The sequence below is a fragment of the Ailuropoda melanoleuca genome, chromosome 11 (genome assembly GCF_002007445.2).
Source record: "Ailuropoda melanoleuca isolate Jingjing chromosome 11, ASM200744v2, whole genome shotgun sequence".
Taxonomy (NCBI): domain Eukaryota; kingdom Metazoa; phylum Chordata; class Mammalia; order Carnivora; family Ursidae; genus Ailuropoda; species Ailuropoda melanoleuca.
The window spans coordinates 34,517,661-34,544,547 of NC_048228.1; the positions used below are offsets into that span (position 1 = coordinate 34,517,661).

The following is a 26,887-nucleotide window of genomic DNA, read 5'->3' on the forward strand; positions in this document are numbered from 1 at the left end:
CCAGGAGAAACTGCCTCTCACCAGCAATACAGCTTATCATGGCACTTTATAAGAGTTTTAAAAAAGAGGGGCATTTGGGTGGCTCAGTCGGTTAAACATCTGCCTTTGGCTTGGGTCATGATCCAAGGTCTGGGGATGGAGCTGTGCGTCAGGCTACTTGCTCCTGCTCCCCTCCCAGTTCCGCAGGTAGGCGGGGAATCCATCTCTCATTCTCTCTCTGCCCCTCCCCAGTCATGCACAGGCGCACACCTCTCTCTCTCTCTCTCTCTCTCTCTCTCTGTCTCGCTAATAAATAGAATCTTTTTTTAAAAATTATTTAAATAATAAATTTTTTAAAATAAAAAATTTTAAAAAAGGAAAAGCCATAGTGAATGGTAATCACTGCAGAAAAAATGTCTCATTGGAGGTATTACTAATACCCACCCTCCTTTTAGATCTCTTTGAGAATTTCTGCAAGATCTGACAGATGAAAGAAGGAAATGGACCATTCATTCAATAAATATTTATTATTCACCTTTTATAAGAATCTTCAAGAAATAATTCAAACCACAGGGTGTGTGTGTGTGTGTTTGTAGAGGGGGGCTTCTAAAAAATTCAATATAAAAACCTTAAAAATATAAAACTTCCTCAAAAAAGAAAAGGAAAATTGAATTTTGAAGATGACATTATCAAAGAAGTGACAGATCTAGAAATATTACTCCAAAAATGGTGTTAAAACTGCTTCAACAAAATATTACTGGTATTTATTACTATAAAGTAACTTCTTTAATTAAAAATTTTATTTTTTGTTATTTATTTATTTATCATGCTTCTAGGTCTTATTTAAATTCCAGTTACTTAACATCTACTGCAATATTAGTTTCAGGAGTAGAAGTTAGTGATTCATCATTTACATATAACACCCAGTGCTCATTACCACAAGTGCCTCCTTAACACCCATCACCCATTTAGCCCATCCCCCACCCACCTCCCCTCAGCTTGTTCTCTATAATTAAGAGTTTTTTTCTGGTTTGCCTCCCTCTCTTTAAAGACCTTATTATTTTTAAGTAATGTCTACACTCAAAGTGGGGATCAAACTTACAACCCCAAGATCAAGAGTCGCGTGCTCCACCAATTGAGCCAGCCAGGCACCCCACTATAAGAGAAATTTTATTATTATTAGGTAACTTTCATGACATACTATGTGCCAGGCACGTTACATGTATTAATTTATTCAACTTGACAATGCTATGATGTAAATATTTTACCCCCATTTGACAGATGAAGAACCTGGGGTATAGTTAAGTAATCTGTCCAAATAAGTACATCTGATAAATTTCTGAGCCAGGACTCATATGCAAGCATTGTGCTTCAGCCCTTATACTTCCAGTAACTACAATAAACAGCATGTAGAATACTGTCCACTAAAATATAATCTTAAAATGATATGTTGGGAGAAAATATAAACCCTAAAAAATCACTGTAAAAAAGGTCAATAAAAAAATACAAGACTAGTATATTAGCTTTGGTAATAAAATATTCACAAATGTTTGACCATTCATTATTACATAATCATAATTGCCTAAAGTGTTTTTTTTAAAGCTAGAAATTAATTGCTATTGGGTCACTTTAAATGTTAAGATACAATCAAGAAAACTGTATCGAAAATTTGTTTTAGGGGTGCCTGGGTGGCTCAGTCAGTTAAGCGTCCAACCTGGTTTCGGCTCAGGTAATGATCTCAGGGTCATGGGATTGAGTCCTGTGTTGGGCTCGCACTCAGTGTGGAGTCTGCCTGGGATTCTCACCCCCCTCCCTCTCCCCTTCCCCCCATGTGTGCACGCTCTCTATATAAAATAAATAAATCTTTAAAAAATATATAAATAAATAAAATTTGTTTTATACCAGTGTATTATTTTATATTAATGTACTACAGGTAATTCATAAGTTGGTTGTAAAAAATTCATTAGTTTGCAAATACAACCCAAAACTCACAGGAAAACTCATTTTTGCTCTGAATTTATAAAAAGTTGACCTAAATATGAAGCTTGAAGTTACATCATTTACCAAGACATTATGATTTATTACTGTAGACTTACACCTATATGATAGTGATGACACTTTTATCCATTACTAATGTGTTTAAGGCATGAAAATCTGAGTTTACTGTAGTATCAATGGACAGCTTCTCCTATTATATGTTAACTCTACCCAAGTAACCTCTCAGAAAGATTCAGAAATGAAAAACATTAAATCTTATAAACTCCCTCCAGTTAAGATAATAAAAAGGTCAGAAAACATAACTTTTGGCATTCGGTGCACTAACCAACCAACAGGCTAAAGCATTCTTTTTAAAAATAGACACATTTTAAAACCTTTTTCAGCTCAACATATCAGACCTAGAATAAACATCCTAACACTCACTTTATCTTTGAGGCATACTCTAACAAAAGTGTTACCAACATAATTTGTAAACAACTCCTCAGTGTGTATGCAACATTTCTTTATTAAAGTAGACGAGGTCATAACATCACAAGGAAATGAAAACAGAAGCCATCTGGGCAACAAGCTGCTTCTTAGAGTTATAAAGAAAATCTAAAAGAACACAAAACAAAAAAAAAAAAATGTAATCAGCATGTAAATAACAATGAAAAAATAATAATATATATCTTTTAACTATAAATAACTTTTCAAAACAAACATATATTAAAATGAGTATTGTACGTCCAAAGAGCCACTCTGGAAGGCTATATAGTTATTTCTTTGCTCAAAAACTGTTTTGAATTCTTTCCTAGAAACTGACCAAAACCAACTTACAAAACACACCAGTTTGTAGACTTGGTAAGATCACAATAAGAGTAACCCACACTCTCTAGCTCAGCTCTAATCCAGAAGAATCAGAATCCCTCTTACATCCCCAGGAGTTGTCCCATGATAATTCCCAATGTTATCCTCCTCAGTACCTTGAACTTCATCTCTCATTCTGACACTAGACCTACCTCATCTCACTCTGCTTTCCTCCTTGCTCACAGCATTGTTGCCACACTGGCCCCCTTTCTATTTCTTGAACACACCAAGCTCTTCCCTGTCTCAAGGCCCTCGCACTTGCCATTCTCTGTATCTACAATGCTGTTCTCCTGGCTCTTTCCATCACTGGCTTCTTACTCTTAAATCAATGTTGCCTCCTCAGTCAGAAGGGCCTTTCTTGAACACCCAATTTACAGGTAAAGACCTTACCTCCACTCATCCTCTTCCCCTAATTATTCCCTAGCACATCACCTTATTAAATTACACTGCTTATTTATTTATATACTTTGAACTATCAGTCCCATTTACTAGAATATAAGGTCCACAACACAAAGCACTTTGTTTTGCTTATCCCTGTATTTTCAGTACCTAGGCCAATACTGAGCACACAGTAGGTGCTCAACAATGATAGTGAAATGACTCCATGCCCAGATGGAGATATAGCAAATTCTGCCTGCCACTGCCACTTCTGTGTCTCCTCCATGGATTCCACAGATCTTCGTCTAGAAGCTCCCTGCTATCCTAACCCAGGCTACAGGGTCAATGCTCATTACCGTGCTCTCTTCCTAGATCTGATTACATATATGTCCTCTTCTACTTCTAATCTCCTTCATATATTTCATATCATGTTCCATGCGCCTTTACGTCAGAAAATAGAGAATGACCCTCTATACCCAAGGGCAAATACATAGTATGAGATCAATAAATATGTACTAACTCACACCTTGTCGTCTCAGGGCTCTAGCACAAGTCATTCAGGAGAAGGGCAATGCCAGAAGATGATACCAAGACGACATACACTGCTCTACAAAGAATTTACCCATCTCATAAAAGATAAAAATTAAAAATAATAAAATCTCCAAGGACTATGCTTGAATACACTCAGTTATGTTTCCTGAATTCCTTCCCATGAGGTTTTTTGATCTTTCATGCAAAAGCACACACCCATACATAAACACTTGCCCCTCTTAGGCTCTCCTAACTTCCATATATGTCCAGACAAGCCTGAATTTGCACATGTACAAAGCATAGGCTAGTTTTAGTTTTCTTTCTCTTCTGAAACAAAAGATATACATATTGTAAAAATTTCAAACCATACAAAAGTGTACAGAGAAAACAGTGACAGTTCCATCAAGCCCACTGCCTACTGCAGTGTCTAAACCCTGCACAATCCAGTCACAGAAAAATCAGTTTCCTGACTTAATAACTACTTTTGCATTGCTCTGAATATATATGAGGTGTTAGGTTCAGTTCTGAGAGTCACACATAAAGAGACATTTAAAAACTTTTAAAAGCATATGCCCAAGGGTGTGAAGACAGGCAAACTCATGAGAGAAACATTAGAAGAAATGGCTTCCTACAGAATAGCCACAAGACTCAAAGGGAAATACAACTCAATCACTTATCTAAAAGGCTGTTAAAGTGAGAAAGGGTTATCCTTTGTTGTACAGGACACCAAAAGACAGAAGCAGAACCGCTGGGTCAAATTTACAGAAAACAAATTCTGACTGACATACAGAAAGACTGTACCTCGGGAATCAGGGGGTTATATGATGTAACCTCTGGGACATTTCCTAGAAACTTTAAACTCTGACTAGAATTAAAAACAAAGAAAACCAAAATGTTTCATCAGTTAATTCTATCAATCATATACATTAACAAACAAATCTAAGGAAATTTGATTGCAATTTCAACCCAGCTTCCAATTTGTCCTCTATTATCATTATATCATCAGTCAATAGCTACCGAACACAAACTGGGAATTCTAGCATGATCTCGACCCACGCTGTACAGCCCCCCCCCCAGGTGAATAATGTTCACAATTTAACAAGGTATATGACCTATTTATATGTACTTAATTATACTGCTGTGAAGCCTAATATGAAGACCAAAAATTTGTACTTGTTCTCTGGTTCATGGGATTAAAAAATCTGTCGCTAGTTCTTTTTACCATATTACTATTTGGCTTAGCAAAGGGGTATAAAATAAAACCAAGTGTAGTCAAAGATTCCTAAAGAAGTCTTTGATAAACTCAACATTATTAAATTTTATAGTATTAAAGTATTGTGAGCAGTATGCCAACTTCAGCCCTCTAAATCTTTGTCACAAAGATACTTACAACATTGTAAAGAGAACTAAACCCTGATTGTCATTTATTTACAAAAAGAATCTGACCTATGGTGACTGAACTCCGAAAAATGGGAAAATACTGGTGGTTGGGGAAAAGTATATCTGTCACATTATTCAGTCAATGACAGTTCCCATGCAACTTAGCCTCAGTCTTTTTCCTGAAATGATCTAAGTAACAAAAGATCCATAATAAAAAATGTTTTTAAAAAAGCAAAGCCATATATGGTTCTCAAATACTTGTGTACAAAACAGAACACCAATGGGAGATTGGATACCAATCACTAGAATCTTCCAGAATAGACAGAGGTACATATAAACAGATATGCCTACTATAAAAAGATCAGAACTATTTGTAGAATATTTAGAAGTTAGTAGCATAGAGATACTTCAAGAGAATGTCCAAAATCATGAAAATTACATGTGTTATAATACTTGTATATATGTATAAATTACTTTCTCCAGAGCATCTCTAAAGGTTCCTAGTCAAGGGACAAAGCATTTGTTTTCTAAAGGACATTCGTCCTCCACTATGTTTTCTCAAGAAGAAAAATATTTTCAGAACATATCTACAGCCTCCTCTGGCTAGCATTATACAACCCTATTAAATTTTTTAATTTTACCATCTACAAAAGTTAAAATGTCAGAAATCATTTGTGAAGTACTAGGTTAATTATTGGATCCTCAACAGAACCAAACGAAAACACTTAAATCCCTGATAGAACAAATGGTAAATGGCATTCAACTGTTAATGTAATTAAAATAAAATTTTAGTAAATCAAAATTTACCCAAGACAATTACGAAGAACGGCCACTGTTAAATCAATTTTTGGATCCTGGGGAAAAAAATGTTTAACAAATCATAGAATTTAAATAACAAATGGTGCAAATTCCTAGCGAGTTCCAAATTCTTCTCATCATATATTTTTTTAAGATTTTACTTTTAAGTGGGGCGCCTGGGTGGCTCAACCAGTTAAACGTCTGCCTTCAGCTCGGATCATGATCCCAGGGTCCTGAGATCAAGCCCCACATCAGGTTCCCTGCTTGGCAGGGAGTCTGCTTCTCCCTCTGCCCTCTCCCCTCTCAAACTCATTCTCTCTCAAATAAATAAATAAAATCTTAAAAAAAAAAAAAAAGATTTTATTTTTGAGTAATTTCTACACCCAACATGGGGCTCAAACCCACAACTTGCAGATCAAGAGTCACACGCTCCACCAACTAAGCCAGCTAGGCAACCCTCTTCTCATCATATTTAAAAATTTACAGCAACACACTAAAGGGAAATTCCACATTTCCCCTTTAACCACATAAAACACAAACATCCCTGGCATCCTTTCTCTTTTTGTCACCCAGGTTACCAACACACACACACCACTGCTCAAACCAGGGTAAAATGAAGAAATATACTATGCCACACGTTAGTATGCCTTCACAATGCCTGACTCACTATGTTATGGAACAGTTAACACTTCAGTTAAGCTCCACTGGCTAATAAAGGTTGATAATGAAAACACACTGAGTTTCCTAGGGGTGAATTTTACTATGTTCCAGGACTATACTGAACAGCACATAATGGTCAGTCTCTGTGTCACATCATTTAAAGTGAGCTAGAGAAGATTTGAAATCCCACAATATATCAGGCTCCAGGAGAAACTGCAAAAGTAACAACCTTGAATCTATTAAATGTGATGTGCGTAAATTTTTCAGAAAGTCTATGACAGGGCAATATGCCAAAACTGTTCAACAAAAAACAAACAAAATATTTCACATGTAATTGGAAGTAATATGTTAACATTGAAAGGAAATCTACTTTAAGAACAGGAATTAAAAAGAAAAATAATTTGGAAATAAATGATAGAGGTAACTATTAATCAAAACTCTGAATGAAAAAATTCAAAGAACATCATCCCTAGAAATTAATGGTATCATTTATAGAAGAGCAGCGTATTTTTTATTTCATATGTTCTCATGCAAAATGGGAAACAATGAACCACTTAAAAACAGAAAATCATCAGTAGACTACTTGTGATTAAGCCCTACAAAAAGGAGAAAAGTGGAAATAGGCCCATCTGATTAGAAAAGATCAAAGTCTGTTGAAATGTGTGCAGGCACAGGTATGAGGAAACCAGCATTCTTATATTGTGGGCAGGAGTGTCTCTATAGAGATAGTTGGCAATATCAATCAAAATTATAAATCTATATAACCCTTTGACTCAGCAATTTCATTTCTAGGAATTTATCTGACACATATGTTCATATATATGCCACATACATACATGCAAAAATTACACTGCAGTGTCAGTAAAAACCAGTTGAATAAATTATGATAAATCCAAACAATGCAGCTATACAAAAAGAACAAAGATATATTTACTGATTTGGGGTTAAGTGAAGAAAACAAAATGGCAAAAAAAGTACAGTTTTTAAGGATGTTGTTTGTGTTGAAAAGATGGGTGGTAAGAATACATGTATATACATACATCTGTATAGATCATCTCTGAAAGTATACACAAGAAACTGCTAACTGGTTGCTTCCAGGAAGAGGAAATGAACGGCAGGACAACAGGAAACTCTCCATTATATGCTATTATACCTTTGGAATTTCAAACCATATGAATGTATTACCTAAAAAGAAGCATAAATTAACCAAACTTTAAAAGCAGGAAAGGGTGAAAGTTAAGAAGACTGCTTGAGTAACAAATGTGACCAAGTAAATAAGTGCTCCCATTGTGGCCTTTTTAAAATTGCCTCTTTTCTCCTTCCATCTAATGTTAACTCACCCAGTCCATTTTACTCTCCCACATGTAGGCCTATCAGGGTCATGTGTTAAAACTATCTAGTCCTGCTGGGAGTACTAAATGCCAACGAGGTTGATGGACTTTGTTCCATTAATCATCACACAAAATGTGCAACAACATGAGCTGTAAAAGAAATGAGTTATTTACAGAAGGGTAGATAACTCCACTTATGTAAAATGAGAAAAAAAAATAAGATGGGGAAAGACAGGGAAGTGAACATATGATTTCACAATATTATAAAAAATTCTTCCAAACCTAACTTTAAACACTCATTCAATATTGTCTGCTCTGTCTTTTCATAAACATTACAAAAAAAAAAAAAAAAAAACTTAATAAAAACAGAGTACCTGTACTGGAAAAGTGATTTTCCCACTTTGTAATTTAAAAACCAAACCTGCATTCCCAACAGGACTATGGAGTGGCTCTGCACCTAGAATACCTAAGTTAATGGTCACCATGGTCACTACTCATTAATTGCTTACAATAATTTTTTTCTCTTTTCATTCCCTAATGTCATTTATTTGCAAATGCATACATACATTAATATTTCACATGTTAGGGTCTTGTTCTGTCACATTTTATATTATATAGTCAATATTTCTGTATCTCAAAATTTAAATAAAGACCTAGAGTCTTACCTACTAAAACTGAAACATAATTATCCCTTATAAGACACCAAAGAAAGAACACCTTTTTTGTCCAGAGCAATGTTTCCTTCTAGAATAACTAACTCCTATCAGATTCTTTCCTCCATGCAGTCAGTCATAACTGGGGGAAAAGGCCATGACTGATCTCATGGTATATGAGAATCTGGGTAAAAAAAACTGCGAAGAGGATATTTTGGACAAAGACAACTGTTTAACTGTATATTCACATTGCAACCTGACCAAAAACTATCATAAAGAGAAGCTTTTTGTCTTAAAAGTTCTCAAAAATAACTGAAGTCCACAGTCTTCAATATTCTCAGTTTAAGTAGATATTATACCTAGTTTGTGAATAGGTGAACAAGTTATGTAAAAATCTCCTTTACTTGGGTTTAAAATGTTATTCTTGGAGCACCTGGGCGGCTCAGTCAGTTAAGCGTCCAACTCTTGATTTTGGCTCAGGTCGTGATCTCAGAGTTGTGAGATCAAACCTAGCATCTGGCTCCATAATGAGGTGGGTGTGGAGCCTGCTTAAGATTCTCTCTCTCCCTCTGCCCTTGTCACCTCCCACCCCCAACCCCCACATGAGCACACTCTTTCTCTCTAAAAAAATAAAATAAAATAAAACAAAATGTTATTCTTACTTCACCCAATCTCTACAATACTATTTCCTCCATCACATACAGAAGGTCTACAGACCATCAAAATTCCTCTTATTTTAACAACTTCCAAAATGCCCAACATTCATTAAAATCTGAAAAATCAAGCCCCCCTTTTCTAAAACTACTAATTTACAGCAAAACACACTGATAATTGTTTTCATTTCTTTACAAATTAACAATCCAGAAAAACATCTTCAGAATTATCTTGAGATTCTTTACCCTTGTGACCACAATGATAAAAAATCGCCACTTAGGAAATAATGGGTCTCTGGACCCCACAAAAAAGGTAATTAATATTTTAAAAGCAGAAGATGACCATACATGTGAAATATACATTATGTAGTTATACAAACTAAATCATTAACTTTCCAACTTGGCAAAATGACAGAGTAGTTGGAAGGGAATGTAAAAGAAAATACTCAACAGCTTAAAATTAACAATGGGCCCATTTATTCAAGGAGGATGGTTCTCCCATTTCAGCTTGAGAGGACTGAAAGTCTCTTTCTATCCTCCTCTAGGAGGGAAACTCTTGCAGCTGGCCTGTCTGGAGAATCACTCAACTACATTCACAGCTTTGCTCAGAGTCAAGCAATGGCAAGAAAAGTCTTCATCTTCACTTTGCACTGAAAACCAACACAGAGAAATGTTGACTTTGAGGTGTTCAAATGTCATCCTTCAAGGATCATTTCAATTAACTTCTCCTGCAGGAAGCCGACCCCACGAATACAAAAAAAGCCCAGTGAAACTGAGAAACACTTATCTGTATCTTTGTAATTTTATCAAATATTGTCTTGTGAATAGGTCTTATGATAATGTCTACTACTGTACTTATTTCTTTTCTCCCCAACCTTTGTACCCCCCAACACTTTGTATCTTCTTAAATGGTTTCTAGGAAGTATTCCTATAACTGCTGAATGAAGGAATTCTTCGCAAAATGTTTCACAGCTATCTTTTCTCCTTCTCTTATACTCCCAAGCTAAGCTCCATACTCCAGAAAATAGTAAATTTCCTTTGCATTTCAAATCCAGCTAAAATCTTGTCTGAGTTGATAACAACTAATCCTCTCTTCACTCTTGATAATCAAAATCATTATTTGTATTAATATTAATTTAATTTGTATTAAAATATCTGACCTCATTCTTATCTGCTAAAGAAACAATGTAGATGTTTTATGGAGAATTGGGAGCTCATCTTCAGGAAATTCAAATACTGACATTTTAAGGAAAAAAACTCTTAACATCATAAATCAGAAAATAACACACAACAGAGTACTGCAACTTTAAGGTGCCATACTTAAAAGATGTTATTCACAAATATATCATCCTTCCTGTAATTCCATCATGAGGAACATCAACTTGCCAAAATATGGTCTTGAATTGTGCAAGAAGTCTCCTATTTCTTCTTATAAAATATACTGGCAAAGACCAATAACCCACACTGCTACAATGAAACCCATCCCCACATTCCATGGCTTCAAGGCAATTCCATAAATACAGGGTCATTAAAAGGCAGCCTACAAACTCCTGCAGCCAGCACTCCATTTTAAGAATAGGAAACTGAAGACAATGACATGTGATTATAAAGTTAGAGTAATCTGAGGATCTTTTTTAAAGTTTGCAGGAATTACCAATCTTGTCTTAGAAACCCACCTACTAAAAAAGAATGCAAAATTTGTAAGCTATAGATAATGGGCAAATCTGTGTGAAATATTAAATACAGTACAGTCTGCAAAAAAAAAAATCGTATAGTTTGTAAGCTTTAATACACAAAGTCATAACCAGCATATTCACATGCTAGTAACAACAAAACCTCAGGAAAACAGAATGTTCAAGTCCCAGCCAATGGCTTACTTATCACAAATACATTTGCTGTCACAGAGTTCCAATATTATAAGGGAACATAAATAGCCCTATGGAGTTCGACATAGCAATACCTGACCAGAGGAAAAACTGTACGTTTGTGAACTCTAAACATAAACATGCAGCTTCCCAGCTAAGCAAAAACTTGCGATTTTTTTTTCTTTTTCAATTCCAGTAGACTTAAAGTAAAAAAATATAACTCCTATGTTACCCACAATTATGGGGTATTTGATATTTCAATTCTCAAAATATTTTTTCTTTTAATATTATAATAATATTGCTGTAAAAAATAAGAGCTAAGAGAATATAATGTGCCAGACCTTGCTAAGAATTTCATACATATCATTAATATAAGAGAATCACTAAATTATATGTTTTAAGGCACGCCGTTAAGTTTTAATTACTTCTTGACACTATTAATTAAACAATTTAGTGACCACAGAAATATATCCCGATAATTTTACATAATTAAGGCAGAATAAATGTCACTAGAGAACTAAGTAAGATGAGGTATAACATTACTAATCTTACTACAACAATATAAATTAGTTATTAGGCACACATCTTTATTAGGCAATGTTAACTAGGCATGTTTGAACTGAACCACACAAGGGGTTAAAAGTAACTACAATGAAAGCCAACAGCCTAGCAGCACAGTTGAGCCAACATTCCCTTCTCTCCTCCCCTCCCCTTCCCATCCTCTCCAGTCCAGAATGAATTGCATGCCCCACTGCACAAGGCCCAAAAAGGTCACAGGAGATGGCAGAGACTTTTGTAAGAGAACAGAAATAACTCAGCAGCTTTGTTACCATAGTCTCTTTTAATCAGTATGTTCAAAATCCTTTAATTAGCACTCTGTCTACACAAGGAAAGCATTTCTTCTGTGCCAGGGGAGGGCACATGTGTATGTACACAGTGTTCTGTTGTATCAGCATCACAACACGGAGCTAGGCCTCAAATTGTCTGCCAGGGAACTAAAGCACAGAAAACTCTTTTAAAGGCATGGTATCACAAAATTTACCCATTACATTTGCATTTATATTACCAAACAACAAAGTGATGATTTAGTTTGTTTCATCAGGTGCCAGTTTGTTTCTGGATTTTTTTTCCAGCAAAAATTGATCCATTTTAAACTAAACAATAACTTCTATAGTCCATTATTTATAAAGTAAGATATTCAAACGTAATATAATGTTAACAGAACATAAAAACAAGACATCCAAAGCATCCCTTTCCTCATAAGAGATCTTCAGTAAGAGAAAAAAAACTGCCTTGCTCAAACAGGAATAAATCATAAAGCACATTTTCACATGGATGCTTTCCATTTAAAATTTCATCCAACCATGAAGTCTTAAAGCTTAGAGCCTGGATTACATATGTATTTCCTTGTAAAATCTGATTAACTGGAATCAAGACAGAAATTGGTGGTAAATTAAAGTTAACTGTTTAAAAAATAAAATAAAATAAACTGTTTATAAAATCCACAGCCAAGAAACAAGGAAAACTCTATTAGTAAACAGGGATTAGCTGTACTTTAACAGAGATTTTCATGTGTTACAAATTTAATCTTTCAAAATCAAGCTGTGTGTATATATATTGTAAGAAACGGTATATGTGTGTGTATATATACATATACATATGTAATTAAACAAAACAACTGCCTCCAAAATACCTGATTAGAGAAACAACCTAATTAAAGAAACAATCTATACATAAAATTTATCATTAGGGAAACAGCATAACATAAATGCTTGAAAGCTCGTTCTTCCACACCAGCCACGCCAGCTCATAGCACAGTTTTGTACAATGGGCACAACACCACTATTTCACAGGCTGACATGAGAATTAAATGAGATGATGCACCTAAAGCACCTGGCAAAAATGAAAAAGTCTGCTGCCAAGGCTGGGCAGGGGGAGCAGGGATAGGAGGTATTTTTGTGCATTGCACAAAAATGTAAACTGGTACAACCTATCAAAATTATATATATGTGTGTCCATATATATGTATATATACACACATATACAGTTGACTCTTGAACAGCATGGAAGGTAGGGCACTGACTTCCCCATAGAGTCAAAAATCCACATAAAGCTTTTGACTCCCCCCAAATTTAACTATACTAATAGCCTACTGTTCACTAGCCTTACCAATAATGTAAACAGTCTATTAACGCATATTTTGTATGTTATATATACACTGTATTTTTATAATACAGTAAACCAGAAAAAAGAAAATATTAAGAAAATCATAAAGGGGGCCTGGGTGGCTCAGTTGGTTAAGGATTTGACCCTTGACTTTGGCTCAGGTCATGATGTCAGGGTCTTGAGATCAATCCCCGCAATCAGGCTCCACACTCAGCGGAAGTCTGCTTGAGATTCTCTCCTTTTCCCTCTGCCCCTCCTCACACCTGCCCCTGCTCTCTCTCTCACTCTCTAAAATAAATAAATAAATCTTAAAAAAAGAGAAAAGAAAATCATAAGGAAAATACATTTACAGAATTGTATATATATTTACTAAAAAAAAAAATCCCCATGTAAGTGGACCTGCACAGCTCAAATCTGTGTTGTTCAAGAGTCAACTGTGTATATACATAAAAAATTATGTATATATGGTATCCACTACAGCACTGTTTGTAATAGCGATACTGGAAACACTATTAATGCCTTTCCATAGGGGACTAGTTAAATAAATGCTACCTCCCTACAAGAGAATTCTATATAATTGTTTAAAAAACAAAAACAAAAACAAAAAAAAACAAAAACAAAAACCTCTAGGGAAAGTTCTCCATGATAAATTACTGAGAAAAAAAGACATGGAGCAGCATGCATAACATGCTACCATATAAATAAAAGGGGAGTGAATATTCAAATTTATTTGACTATGAAAAAAAAGCCCTCTGGAACATTATACAAGCAATTAATAGCAAGAAGAAAGTGAAATGGTGCTTGACAAATAGTCAAGCCTCAAAAAACACCATCATCATCATGAACATATATCCTTAAATTGTACATACAGAATACATTCAAACTAAATCCATAATGAGGTTAACAACCAAATCTCAATTATTTATAAACTGACTATCTAGGAGATCCCAGCTCTCAATCCCTCTTCAAAGGTAAGTAGCCTTTGGCAATTTTACTGTTGACTATCACCTTCACCAGAAAGTGAGCTGACGAAATAACACCAAAAACAGTCATTTTATTTGATATTGATCAACAGTTTTTAATTAACAGCTTCTGGAGCTGAAAAGAACAATGAAAATCCCATTGTGCAACCTTCTAATATTACATATGAAGAAACTAAGGTCCAGATTCCCCAAATTAGTGACAGTTCAAAGATTTGAAGTCTGCCCCCTAATTAAATGCTTTCCATTTCCTTATTAATAAAGATGGGGGAAACTGAAAATAAGCTTAATTGAAATCAATTATCCTTGCTAAATTCCCTCCCCTCCACATCCTTTATTATACATAACTAAATTTGCTGAGATTAAATCCCATAAGCAATTGTAATGAGTACAGGTTATCCAGAGAATTCAGCAACTCAGCCCTGAGATTTCCAGGACTAAGCATTGAATGAACATCTGTAATAAAATCTGTTAAGTTTGCTTACACTAGAGATTGTCAGAGGCATGTTGAAATCCTTGCCACCTTGCAGCCGGAAACCCCAAGGAGCTGGGCCAACCAAGGACACACTGTAGTTGCTCATGGCTCTAACAGCTCAAAGTCCAATCCCAGAAAATGAAAGAAACTGTGAAAGAAAATTAGACAGTTAACAAATTGTTTATTTGAAGCCCTATTACATATTTAAATGTATTTAACATAAACTCAACTAAATTCTTTTCAATATTTTATTTCGGGGGGATGAGAAGATACAGAGGATAAGTCTACGTTAAGTTCTCATTTCAGTCTTTTCAGGAATAGGAATCTATAAGCTAATATACAATTTCTAAACTGATGCCAATTTCCATAGTCTAAAAATTCCATATCAGAATCTATTTCTAGACACTTGATTAGTCTTATAACTTGCTACAGTACAATTTGTGGCTTCTTGCATACAAACTTTAACTCAAAGTACTTTACAACACTTCATTATACATAAGAGAAAGAACAAGATTTTATTTCAGGTTTAATTCAAAATGATTTTCCCCTTCCCTCTACCTCACGCACTCTTTAGCCTGCAGCTGGCAAGAATCCTTAAATTCTAAGCTACTCTCCTATATGAAAAGGACTGCAAATCTGTAGACTCTCATTCATGCTTTCCACATACAAAATTCTTTAAAATTGTTTTTTAACGCACAAAACTATTCTCTCCAATCATAAACTATAACTTGTTTTTCCTCTTATAGGGACATGGTATTTTCGACACTTAGAGCAATATTTACTTTTCCTTTAGACAGGCAATGATAGGCAATACTCTAGCACAGTGATATTTCAGTGAGAACCTTCTTCTTGTTTTATACACACACCACATCAGGCAAAGTAAAGAATGAGCGTTAACCACATAGTGAATGAGGCTGACTAAATGGGGTAGGAACATAAGGTTAATCTTTTTTTTTCTTCAGAATTTTTTCTTTATTTTTTTTATTATAATATTTTTTTATTATGTTAGTCACCATACAGTACATCCCTGGTTTTTGATGTAAAGTTCGATGATTCATTAGTTGCGTATAACACCCAGTGCACCATGCAATACGTGCCCTCCTTACTGCCCATCACCAGCCTATTCCATTCCCTCACCCCCTCCCCAGAATATAAGGTTAATCTTAATGCATGAAAGGGAACTGGAGCTTTAGAAAAGCAGCAGCACTTCAGCGCTGTCTTTTTTGTTTTGCTGTAAGGGCACTCATAATGACTCTCATGCTTTTACTTTTATATGATAAAAAAAAAAGTGTGACTGAGTTTGACATTGGTTGGTATGATGGTTATGTGTAGTGGGAGAAATTGGGAGAAATGGATATTTTCTAAAATGTAATGCTAAGAAATATATTATTTCCCCCTTTAAAAATATTAAAAATATAGTGGATGTATAATTTAAAAATTTTAAAACCACATTTTTAAAAAAACCGTTGAAGACACACTTCCTTGGAAAATCTGTGCTATTGAACTAAATTACTACCTTATGTTACCTGTCTTAAAATATTTTTCCATTTTTTAACCCATTCAAAACTTTGATCCCATTACACCAAATTAATATTGGCACAAGTAGGTATGTGAACCATTGGGTATATTAAAAAGAAACAGATTACATCTTCTAATAAGGGGGAAATGAGGCAAAACTTTCAAGTCTGGTCCTTAAAGAAAAATTAAACCAGTGAAAATCTGTACTGCACCTACCAAGAAATGAAATGATCTTTTCCACTAGCATGGTAATACACATTCAATACTGATGTAATACACACAGGGCACTAAAAAGACCCAATGGCCATGCCAGAAGTCAAACTGTTAGATACACATGAACGACAAATAATAGAAAGAGAATTAAGAGCCACATATAATTTAATTGCTTTCCCTCTGTAATAAAAGATTTTCATAGAACTAGCAAAGAAAGACTGTTTTAACGTTGGCATTATATGATACAAATCAGAAGCGTGTAAAGCCAACAGGTATTTCAAAGGCAGCCTGCCTCCTCCTTTTTTAATCTTTAACTTGTATCAAGAGAACAATGTGAAAGTTAGGCTCAACTTCCTCTGGACCCACTGTTCCCTACAAGAAAATGTATGCAATTTATATGTCAACCATGAACATACGACTTCCCTTTACTTGGGAGTTCCCTTCCTGACTTACTTCATTTATTAAAATTTCTAGCACTGGCAAGGTCACAGACACACTACAGAACCAGTGTCATTTCATTTCTAGTATCCTCCCTCTGCTAGCTTCATTTGCCTTAAAACATTCTGATCGCTAAGCAATGGTAGTATTATTACTGGCCTTTTCCAGGTCTCCCCCATCTGGTTATTGGTGCCCAAACGCCTCCTAAAATACTAAGCAGGCAGTAAATAGTGAGCAGCCTATTCTGCTTTCAAACACGAAGAAAATGTTGGATCTTCCGTACAGTTTGGGATTTTCTTTTAGGGAAAGTCTAAACAATGTCTTCGCTTTAATATTTGGGAAGGCTGCTTGGTATTTCCCGCACTTCTATCCCGGCTTCTTTGGTGAGTAGGAAGCGGGTAAAGAGAACTCAGAGTGACAAGAACGGTCTGAAATTAACGAGCAGTATCTTGAGATTCTCTTTTCCATAAATTGAGAGATAATGGAGATAGAGCTGAGGAGCCACAGGCACATGATGAAAGCAGTCGACAAGACATTTTTCCAGCAGAGGTTCACGCCTAATCCTGTTTGCCAAATAAGGCTTCGGAGCGGGCTATTTCCGTGGCTGGCAGGTCCGACGTCCTCACGGTCAGGAAGGCGGACTTGGGATAGGATCTGGCGATCACACCCTAGACCTACCCTGTCCGACGGAACCACGAATTTTCTTTCCTAGCTCTGCCCCTGTCCAGACGCCCTTCCTTTTCCCACTTATTGTCAAATGCACTAAAGGAACAGTTTTATAAAAGTCCCAACAAGTACTCAAGTATTAATAAATCTGGCGATTATGACATTTTTTTAAACAAGCTTTATTTCTGGTCGCACGGCTGTTTCCCCAAACACGTACACAATTTTAAATATCTGGGGGGAAACAAACTTCTCAGGAGCGCCAAAGCAAACAAAAAACAACACGCCTTTCCCGTTTAGTCCCGCTCCCTACACCCCAAGGAGGTTCCCGCAGGACGTGGGTGTACCCAGACGCCCAAGTAGGTGCCCGGCGACGCCCGGCGACTCCCGGCAGCTGGCTGGCCGGCGGGTCGCTGCGGGGGTGCCCGGGAGCTCCACGTCCCAGCCTCTGCCGCGCTCGTCCCGGCCGACCCGAGCTCCGGGAACTTCCAGAGCTCGTCCTCTGGCCTTGCGCCCACTCCCGCGCCGCCCTTTCCCGGGAGCTCCTCTTCCCAAGCCGCTCTCTCACCTCCGCCGCTCTGGAAAGCACCTGAGGAGCCATCCCCGCGCGAAGCGCGCCCCCTCCTGCTCCCCAGCTGGGCTTCCCTCCGCGCACTGGGCGCAAGGAGACCGCTTCTCCCCCTCTTCCCTTTGGATGTAGGAGCCGCGCATCCCCTCCCGGCCGCCACTCACCTCCAGTCCGGCGCGGCGCTGCCTCCGCCTCAGACGAGAGCTGACAAGTTGACTCCGGGTGCGTGCGCCGTCCCCACCGCCCGCGGGAACTTCCGCCTCCCTGCACTCCCCGCCCCCGCCCCCAGGCGGAGGCCCGCCCCCAGGCGGAGGCACGCCCCCCCCCGCTCCCGGCCACGCCCCCGGCCGGGCAGGGCTGCCCGGAGCGGGCGGAGTAGGGTACGCAGGAGTCAGGCGCGCGGGCTTGCTGAGGCGAGCTGAAGCCAGCGCCAGAAAACAATTGAGCTACCGAGTTTCGGTGGAAGTAGTCAGGGGATTTCGAGCAGTACCTGGCAAAGGTATGCTCCGCGTTTCTGTTTTGTAATGGATGCATTTCTCTCCAGAAACTTTGAGTTGGCAAGCAGTTGTTCTGGCTAAAAATAGAAGAGGGCTTTGGATAAATCCCTAGTTATGCAAGTTCAGCGACTACCGCCTGGTTTTTGGAGAGAGCTTTATGTGCCCTAAGAAGTGCAGACCCTGAAGTTTGCTTGTCAGGAAGGTGAAAGTCGGGAATCCTAACATCAAGAAGTCAAATTCTGTGATCAAACCAGAAGACACTGAGAGAGAGCAAGGGCCAAAAGCCGTTCAACCAGATTATCCTCATTATTTTCTAAGTCCAACTAAGCCAGTAGCCCACTTTACAGTTTCTGTAAAGCTGTTGGATTTATCCCAAGGGATTTATTCATAAGCAAACAAATAATGTGCAAAGAATATATGGAAAGTAACTTGTTGATTTTTTAAAACTGAACTGGGTTATAAAAAGTGAAAAGGACAATCTTTAACCAAGGGGCATGTAAAGCAAGGATGAACTTCATGGGGTCCACGAATCGCCTTGATGTACTACAGCGTTCTAGAGGAGAGGGTCCAATACCGCTCTGACCAAAATGGTAGCCACTAGCCACCTGTGGCTGTTGATCATTTGAAATACGGCAACTGCGACTAAGGCACTGAATTTTTTGTTTTATATAATTTTAATTGACATTTAAAAACTGAAGCAGGGTAACATTTGTGTTAAACACAGCTTTATTGTTTGGGTAGGACTAGATTTCACTTCACCATTGAAAACTTAGTACCTAAATTGAGATATAATAGAAGTTCAAAAAAGCACGCTGAATTTCAAAGTCAGTAAAATACCTCATTAATAATTTTATATTGATTACATGTTGGAATAAGATTTTTATAATTGAATAAAATATATTATTAAAATTAATTTCATCCGTTTTCTTTTTTATGTGCATACTAAGATATTTAAAATTACCTATGTGACTAGCACTATATTTTCATTGGATGGTACTGCTCCATAACATTCATCACATTCTCCAAAAGATTATGTTGGAAGGAAAAGTTTCCTAGTGTGAAAGCTGGTTTTTGGAGTACTTTATTTTTTTTTAAGTTTTTTTTTTTAAGTAATCTCTGCGCCCAGCGTGGGGCAGGAACCCACAACCCTGAGAGTCCCGCACTCCACCAACAGAGCCAGCCAGGCGCCCTGGAGCACTTTAATATATGCTTATGTATTATTAATATTAATGTATTAGCATAATTAATATTAATATATTAGAATAATTAATATTAATATACGTGATCATGTTTGACACCTAACCTCAAATTAAATAAATAATAACACTGACATTTGCAAATACCTACCAAGTGCCCGACAGCGTGGCAATCCTTACAATAACTTTATAACATGAATGTCATCTCCATTTATAGTTAAGAAAATCGAGGTTGAAAGAAATTATGGTTTGTGACAGTTCCACAGGGCAATGGCTAGAGTTACCCTGTAAGGGTCCCATCTCTGCTCCTCTTCATGTTTACTGCTGATGCAGTTAAAATGAACCTAGATCAACAAGGTTGATGAAGACATCAAGAATTACAGGTAGTATGTGGAGATATCACCAGAGTGTAAGCACCTTGAAGAGTTGAGAGTAAGAGGAGTGTAGCTTACTGAGCAAATTCCAATTTTAGCCTAGAGAAGCTACCTGCCTCTGAATCCTCCTCTCGCAGTTTAAAGAGGGGTAAGAATAAAAAAAACAAATTAAGGTATGATGCAGATACATTTATCTAAGTGTCCTCCAAACAAACAGCTGCAGCTTGTTAAAACATAGGCAGCTTGTTAAAATTGCATTTTCCTGGGCCCTACCCAGGCCCAGGATCCTTGCAGGTGGGCCACAGGACTCTGCCTTTTTAAAAAAACACTTCCTCCCCGACTCCACGTAATTATTAAACTACAATGCTTAAAAACCTCTGCCCTAGAAATACACCTTTATCCCCAATTAACTGTATAATGTGCTTAGGTGAGAACCATGCATCCCAGACAGCAGCAACTTATCTCAGTTCCCTCATCCTTAAGGAAATAATTATAAATAACTTTTTGAGGGTATTGTGAAGAGTAGAGATAATATATATAAAGCACCTGGCAGCATGCTTGACACCAAGCAGATGTTGAATAAATGGTAGCCATATGAAACTTTCCAAACCAATCAATTACATTTATTTACATATCACACAGACAAGTAGGGAACTTGAGTATTCAGTATATACTATGGTCTTGGTGACTTATGTACATTATCTTTTTAAATTCTTACAACCATATAGAGTAGGTATTTTTTCAGAAGAAACAAACGTGGAGATTAAGAAACTTAACCAAGGGCACACAACTAATGAGTGACCGAAGTAGATCACAAGATCTGACTCCAAAAACCATGTCCTTTTCATCTCAACACACTGCTTCCAGTAAATTCAATAAGCCATCCAGCTTAACGACCAGAAAAAGAAAATGGAAAACTATGCAGCTAACACTGTTGCGAGCCAGAGAGATGCAATCTGCAACAAATTATGGAAAATAAATACTTATATATTATTATGAGTATGTATGTTACTTGTATATGAAACAGGACAAAATTCCTGAACCATTTCTGGTGAAGAATGTGCCTTAACTTGTTTCAGAATGATTTGCTCCCAAGAGGTTCTGATTCCCCTTCTCTGTCTTATTCATGATTAACATTTATGAAATGGTTGGCCATGATTTGAAGGACAGTCTGTGACTACAGACTACTAACAGGATGATAACTGATCCATTGGGAAATCAGACCAGTGTCCTCAGCCTTGTTAACTCTGCAGGCTAAGCAAAGGAACTCACCACAAAGGAAACTATATTTAAAGTTTCACTTTATCATAACCAGTGCACAAGAGAAAAAGAAGTAGATCAAAAGATTAATTTAGCAGGAAAAGTTTTAAAGAATATTCCATCTAAACACAGTATTTACCCAAGTGAATAAATGTTTGCTCTAACATTTTATTATCCAATGTATGACTCAGAATTCTCTTGCAGTACTTCAAAAATAACAGAAACTTTTAATTACGAGATGGCATGGCAGTGACAAGTTCTTACGGTTGCACCCAATAAACTGTAAAGTGCCAGGCTTTAAAAAGTTCCTACATTACTCTAATTCAGTTTATTTTTTAAGTCCTAATCCCAAAAGGCAAACAAACCACTCATAGGTATGAATATTTAATGTTTAAAATCCAGAATGGTGGGGGCGCTTGGGTGGCTCAGGAGGTAAAGCATTGGACTCTTGATTTTGGCTCAGGGCATGATCTCCAGGCTCATGAGATCGAGCCTCCTGTCAGGCTCTGTGCCGGGCATGGAACCTGCTTAAGATTCTCTCTCTCTCCCTCTCCCTGCCCCTCTCCCCCTCTAAAAAAATAAATAAATAAAATAAAATCCAGAATGGAGAGAATGCTGGGAAGAGGGCGAAGCACTAAAGAAGCAGTGAGAGGGTGGAAAGAAGGAAATGGATGGGAAAGGCTCTGGAGCAGATCCATGAAGCCTATGTAATTGAGTAAATAAGTGATCAAGGAAGTTAAAAAGTTTAAACTTTTAAAAACTGCTTCAAGATTTGAAGTCTGGTTTTGGGGAGTGGTATTAATAACTAATATTGAAGAGAGAGGAGACATTTTTGAAGGGACAATGCATTTCCCTGGCAGTTTCTAGTAGGAAAAAAAAAAAGCCAATTTAGTAAATGAGGGGTATGAGTAAAAAGGGTAGATCGTAAGGGCACTGAAAAAAGTACCCAAGAGCTCCAAATTTCAGATTTCAGAAGAGGAGGAATATTCCTCATGATAAGATCAAGGTTTAACCAGTCTGATGCTTTACTCAAAGTCATTTCTTTGAGGCATCTGGTTGGTGATGGAAAGGATAGAGAATATGTGATTTTGGAGAGGAGACAGAAACAGAACATAATCGAAAAAGCTTGACATATAAAGAAAAATGTTATTTGAAGAAAGTCAAGAAAATGAGAAATAGGCCTGGGACACAACTTCCCAATTAGTTGGTTATGCCAAGAAATTAATCTTCTTAGCCTGGGAGGTAGTGCAGGCTGGGAAGAAGGCTTATCCATTTTCCTTGGTTTCTAAGCTTGCCTTGATGTAAAAACAGTTGAGAGGCAGTGTGTGAGGAAAACAAGAAAAGACAAATAAAAAACAAAAAACTTGCAGCTGTCAATCAGGATGATCAGGAAGTCTCCTACATTTGAGCTAAATGAACTTAGGAAATTGTGAAGCGAGATGTAGATGTATACTGTGAGAGCTCGTTAGAAAGATCTGCCCACGCCTCTGTGCAGGGTTCCTTTACTAAAACATTTTCAATATTGGTCACTTTGCTATCCACCTGATACTAACAGGCTACTGTATGTCAGTTAGGCACCTCCCAGCATACCATCTGTTTCCTCTAAAAACCCTGACTGATACCTTATTGGTGATTCTTTGTATCATCACTATTGTCACATAAGCCAGTAGAATGTTATGCACACTTATTTATTGAGCATCTATCATGCCCTAAACTCTGTTGATATGTGATTTTAAAAGTAAAGTCACTTTTTAAAAAAAATATTATGATTTTTGCTTTTTGTGATTTTTTTTAAACTGATGACTTTTTGGTCATTTTAGGATTTTTAGAAGCATTTCCATTAGATTACAGTGTGGTATGACCCGCCATCACTTAAAATCTGGAAATAGGTGCTTTCTTTCCACATTGTCAACTTTTGACCAATTTTTAAAAGAGCTAGCAAAGGTGATTATTCTGAATCACAAATAAAATACATCTTAAATCTAGATGTTGTCTATTTATATAGGGTAAACAATTAACCAGAGTTATCTTTGGGAGGTAGGATTGTGAAACTGTTGATTTTTTACTTTATAATTTTCTATATATATTTTTTAAAGATTTTATTTATTTATTTGACAGAGAGAGACAGCCAGCGAGAGAGGGAACACAAGCAGGGGGAGTGGGAGAGGAAGAAACAGGCTCCCAGCTGAGGAGCCTGATGCGGGGCTCGATCCCAGAACGCTGGGATCACGCCCTGAGCCCAAGGCAGACGCTTAATGACTAAGCAAACCAGGTGCCCCAATTTTCTATATTTCAAATTGTAGAGCATATTTATTACACCTATAATGAGAATAAAACAACAGAGACTTGTTTTTATTTTTTATTTTTTTATTTTTTTAAAGATTTTATTTATTCATTCGACAGAGATAGAGACAGCCAGGGAGAGAGGGAACACAAGCAGGGGGAGTGGGAGAGGAAGAATCAGGCTCATAGCGGAGGAGCCTGATGTGGCTTGATCCCATAACGCCGGGATCACGCCCTGAGCCGAAGGCAGACGCTTAACCTCTGTGCCACCCAGGCGCCCCTGAGACTTGTTTTTAAAAAGCACATTAATTGACTAACTTCACGATAATATAAATTTTATATTATATATTTATATAATATAAATTTTAATAGCCCCAAATTAATTTTAAATTGTTTTTTAAATATCAGTTTCTTTAATTTATGGTTTTGTCCCAAACTACTAACGTAATCGCTTCTGATTCTCTAGGTAGTCTTTCACATTGTCTGTGTTTAGAATTTCTCATGCTTTTCCTTGTATCTCTCCAGCAATGGTGGAGCTATGAAGACATAATTATTAACAAGGCTAGTGTACAAATAAGGGCATTTAAACAAGTGGTATTTTGGGTTGGAAAGTTCCTTGGGGAAATCTAATCTTAACATGCTTTATTTACAGTAAAATCTCTCCACCCAAAAGACAGTACCTCTACTAAGTGTTTTTAAAATCCGTTTACGTACTCTGGGAAAAGCAAGGAAACTAATATTTTCATTGGAAGGTATCCACATGTGTAGTCACAGTGGAATGCAGGAAAGCATGCCATTCCTAGCCAAAATGTAAAGGGATGTAGTACAAAGAATGATGAATCAACTCATCAAAAATCTAATTAAGGCATAGAATTGTTTTAGGATAAGGAATAATATGAAGGAATGAATACGGATCAATAACATATACAAAAACTAAACTGAATTCTACTAATAATATCCAATTTACACATCATATCAAATTCTGCCAATCTGTGTAATATGCATAGACCTATTGGCATTTAATTTCAGAATAAAATTATTCCGGGAAATTCCTCAAAGCCGCTTTCTGCCAGCTGTGTAGAAGTTAACTGATGAAGAAAGTAAGAAAGACATTTTTTTAAATCTATGAGATATGAACCTGGAATCTTTCAATATTTTCCTAATCTGATTATTTCACATGACAAAATATTTTTAAACTATACTTTAGCCAAAAGCTTGATGCCTGCTTCTTCTCAGAATTTAAAAGCTTTAACAAAATAACTGCAGTGTGCTATGTATAAATAACAAATCCACCTTTTTCCATTTAAATATTATTTAGACACTAAAACTTACATTTAAAAATTCATGGAAAAAGTGTAGCTATAAATATTATCAATAGCTGCCTTGGGAGGATGAAATGTGGTATAATTTTATTATGCTTCTATGTGCTTTTTGTACTTCCCAAATTTTCTATGAAAACATTTTACTTTTACAATGAAGTGAACATCAGGAGTAGCATTTTTAGCACATGCCAATACACATAACACTGTTATACACACATATATTGCTACAGAAATTCACATATACACGTAACAAATATCTTTGGAACAAACTGAAATTTTGAATAATAGCCATTACTAGCTAGATATTCTTCTCAATTCTTTATAGTATTGATTTATTTCATCCTCCTAGGAACTGTAGGAGCTAGGTACTATTATTTTCCAATATGGCAATGAAAGAACAGAGTTAATATAACTTACTCATGTTTGTACAGCTGGCTAGTATAGGCAGAACCAGGTTTTGAACCTTAACAATTTGACTATAGAGTACATGTATATAACTGAAATGTGGCTGCTTTTACACAGTATATTATGGAAGTTTATATCTCTGAAATTTTCTTTTCATCCATGTCGGATTCAGCCCAATGTGGTTCTAATTCAATTGACTATTTTTATGTTTTTGCATAACTGACAAGGAATATTAGGGGAGTGGCAATAAAGTAAAAAGAGTGATCATAATAAAAGTAATTTCAGGATTAAGAGCTAAAGCTCTAAACCTGATAGTAAAGAATACTTTCTTCAAATATTTTAAGCTGAAACCGTTATTTCTATTAAGATTCATAGCCTTCCCTACGGAATGAGATCTCTTGATAATAGTAACTTATTTTTTAGTATGTGAAGAAGAGTGAAAAAAAATCAAATTATAGTCTCTACAGAATAGTTGGTTTTCTCTATGAATTTCTTCTAGAAACGAAAATATGAGAACATATACATGGTTGTTCCATCAGTACAAAGCCAAACATCCAAACTAAATCTGAAAAATGCATTATTCAAATTTGTCCTAGATTTTCTCTTATTTTTTAATTTAACCCAGGTACTTGATACAGATAACACCTTAGTCAAACTTAATAGAGTGGTCATAAGCTGTTTTAAACATTAAAAGATAATTTTGATAAATTTTTAAACAAACACATTCAACACAACAGTTAAAATAATGTAAGAAAACCACTGTGATAAAATAAGCAAAACAAATACCACATTGAGGTAAATGAGACACATTTCCCAAATTAACATCAATTGAACATGTATTTAATGAAATTTATTAGGCCAGTAAGTCTTTCTATGTAGGATTTAATCCTTAGGAGAAAAAAAGATGAAAACATTTCTGGTTTTCTTTATATCTATCTGGTCAGATTCCTTGACAAAATTCTTTTTTTCTATTTAATAGAATTTTATATTGATTATGTTATATTATTTATTAAATTTATAATATTTTAAATGTATTATTAAATATGTACTTATGTTTATATAACAGTTAAATCAATGTGTTGTCATTTCAGTACTTAACACTGAAGTGTTTCTGACCCAAAGACAGAAGCATATAAAAATTTTGACCAAGAGATCCTATCACATACAAGGGGACAGAGGCCTTGGAGTACAAGGAGAACTTTTAGTAGGCTTCTTATCAAGAGGGCAAAAATAACCCCTATGAAAATCAAAATCTTATCTATTTCACAGATATTTCAATATGATCAGCAGGGACAAACAAGTATCAACCCCTCCTAGAAAAGAAATGAGTTGGTTCTTAAAACTTGAGCCAAAGTATCAACTATTACACACAGATCCAAATATAGTGCCTCCTGGCAAAGAAACAGCCCACAGCAAGAGGCAGAGCTGGTGGACACCTGATAGCATTGCCTGAGTAA

General features: G+C 36.3%; 1 protein-coding gene across 11 annotated transcripts in view; it reads right to left on the bottom strand.

The window, feature by feature from the left end:
- The window catches only part of PDLIM5 (PDZ and LIM domain 5), a 201,768-nt gene extending 183,400 nt beyond the window's left edge, over nucleotides 1-18,368 (bottom strand). For 10 of the 11 annotated variants that reach the window (XM_034671494.1, XM_034671493.1, XM_034671492.1 and 7 more), the window contains exons 1-2: nucleotides 18,258-18,368; nucleotides 14,704-14,841 (exon numbers count right to left, since the gene is read on the bottom strand). In XM_034671494.1, the coding sequence (XP_034527385.1) occupies nucleotides 14,704-14,799 (96 nt within the window). In that variant the 5' untranslated portion in view covers nucleotides 14,800-14,841; nucleotides 18,258-18,368. Of the gene's footprint in view, nucleotides 1-14,703; nucleotides 14,842-18,093; nucleotides 18,228-18,257 lie in introns of those variants that run through there. The other variant, XM_034671488.1, reaches the window with a different exon arrangement.
- Nucleotides 18,369-26,887: the final 8,519 nt, after the last annotated feature.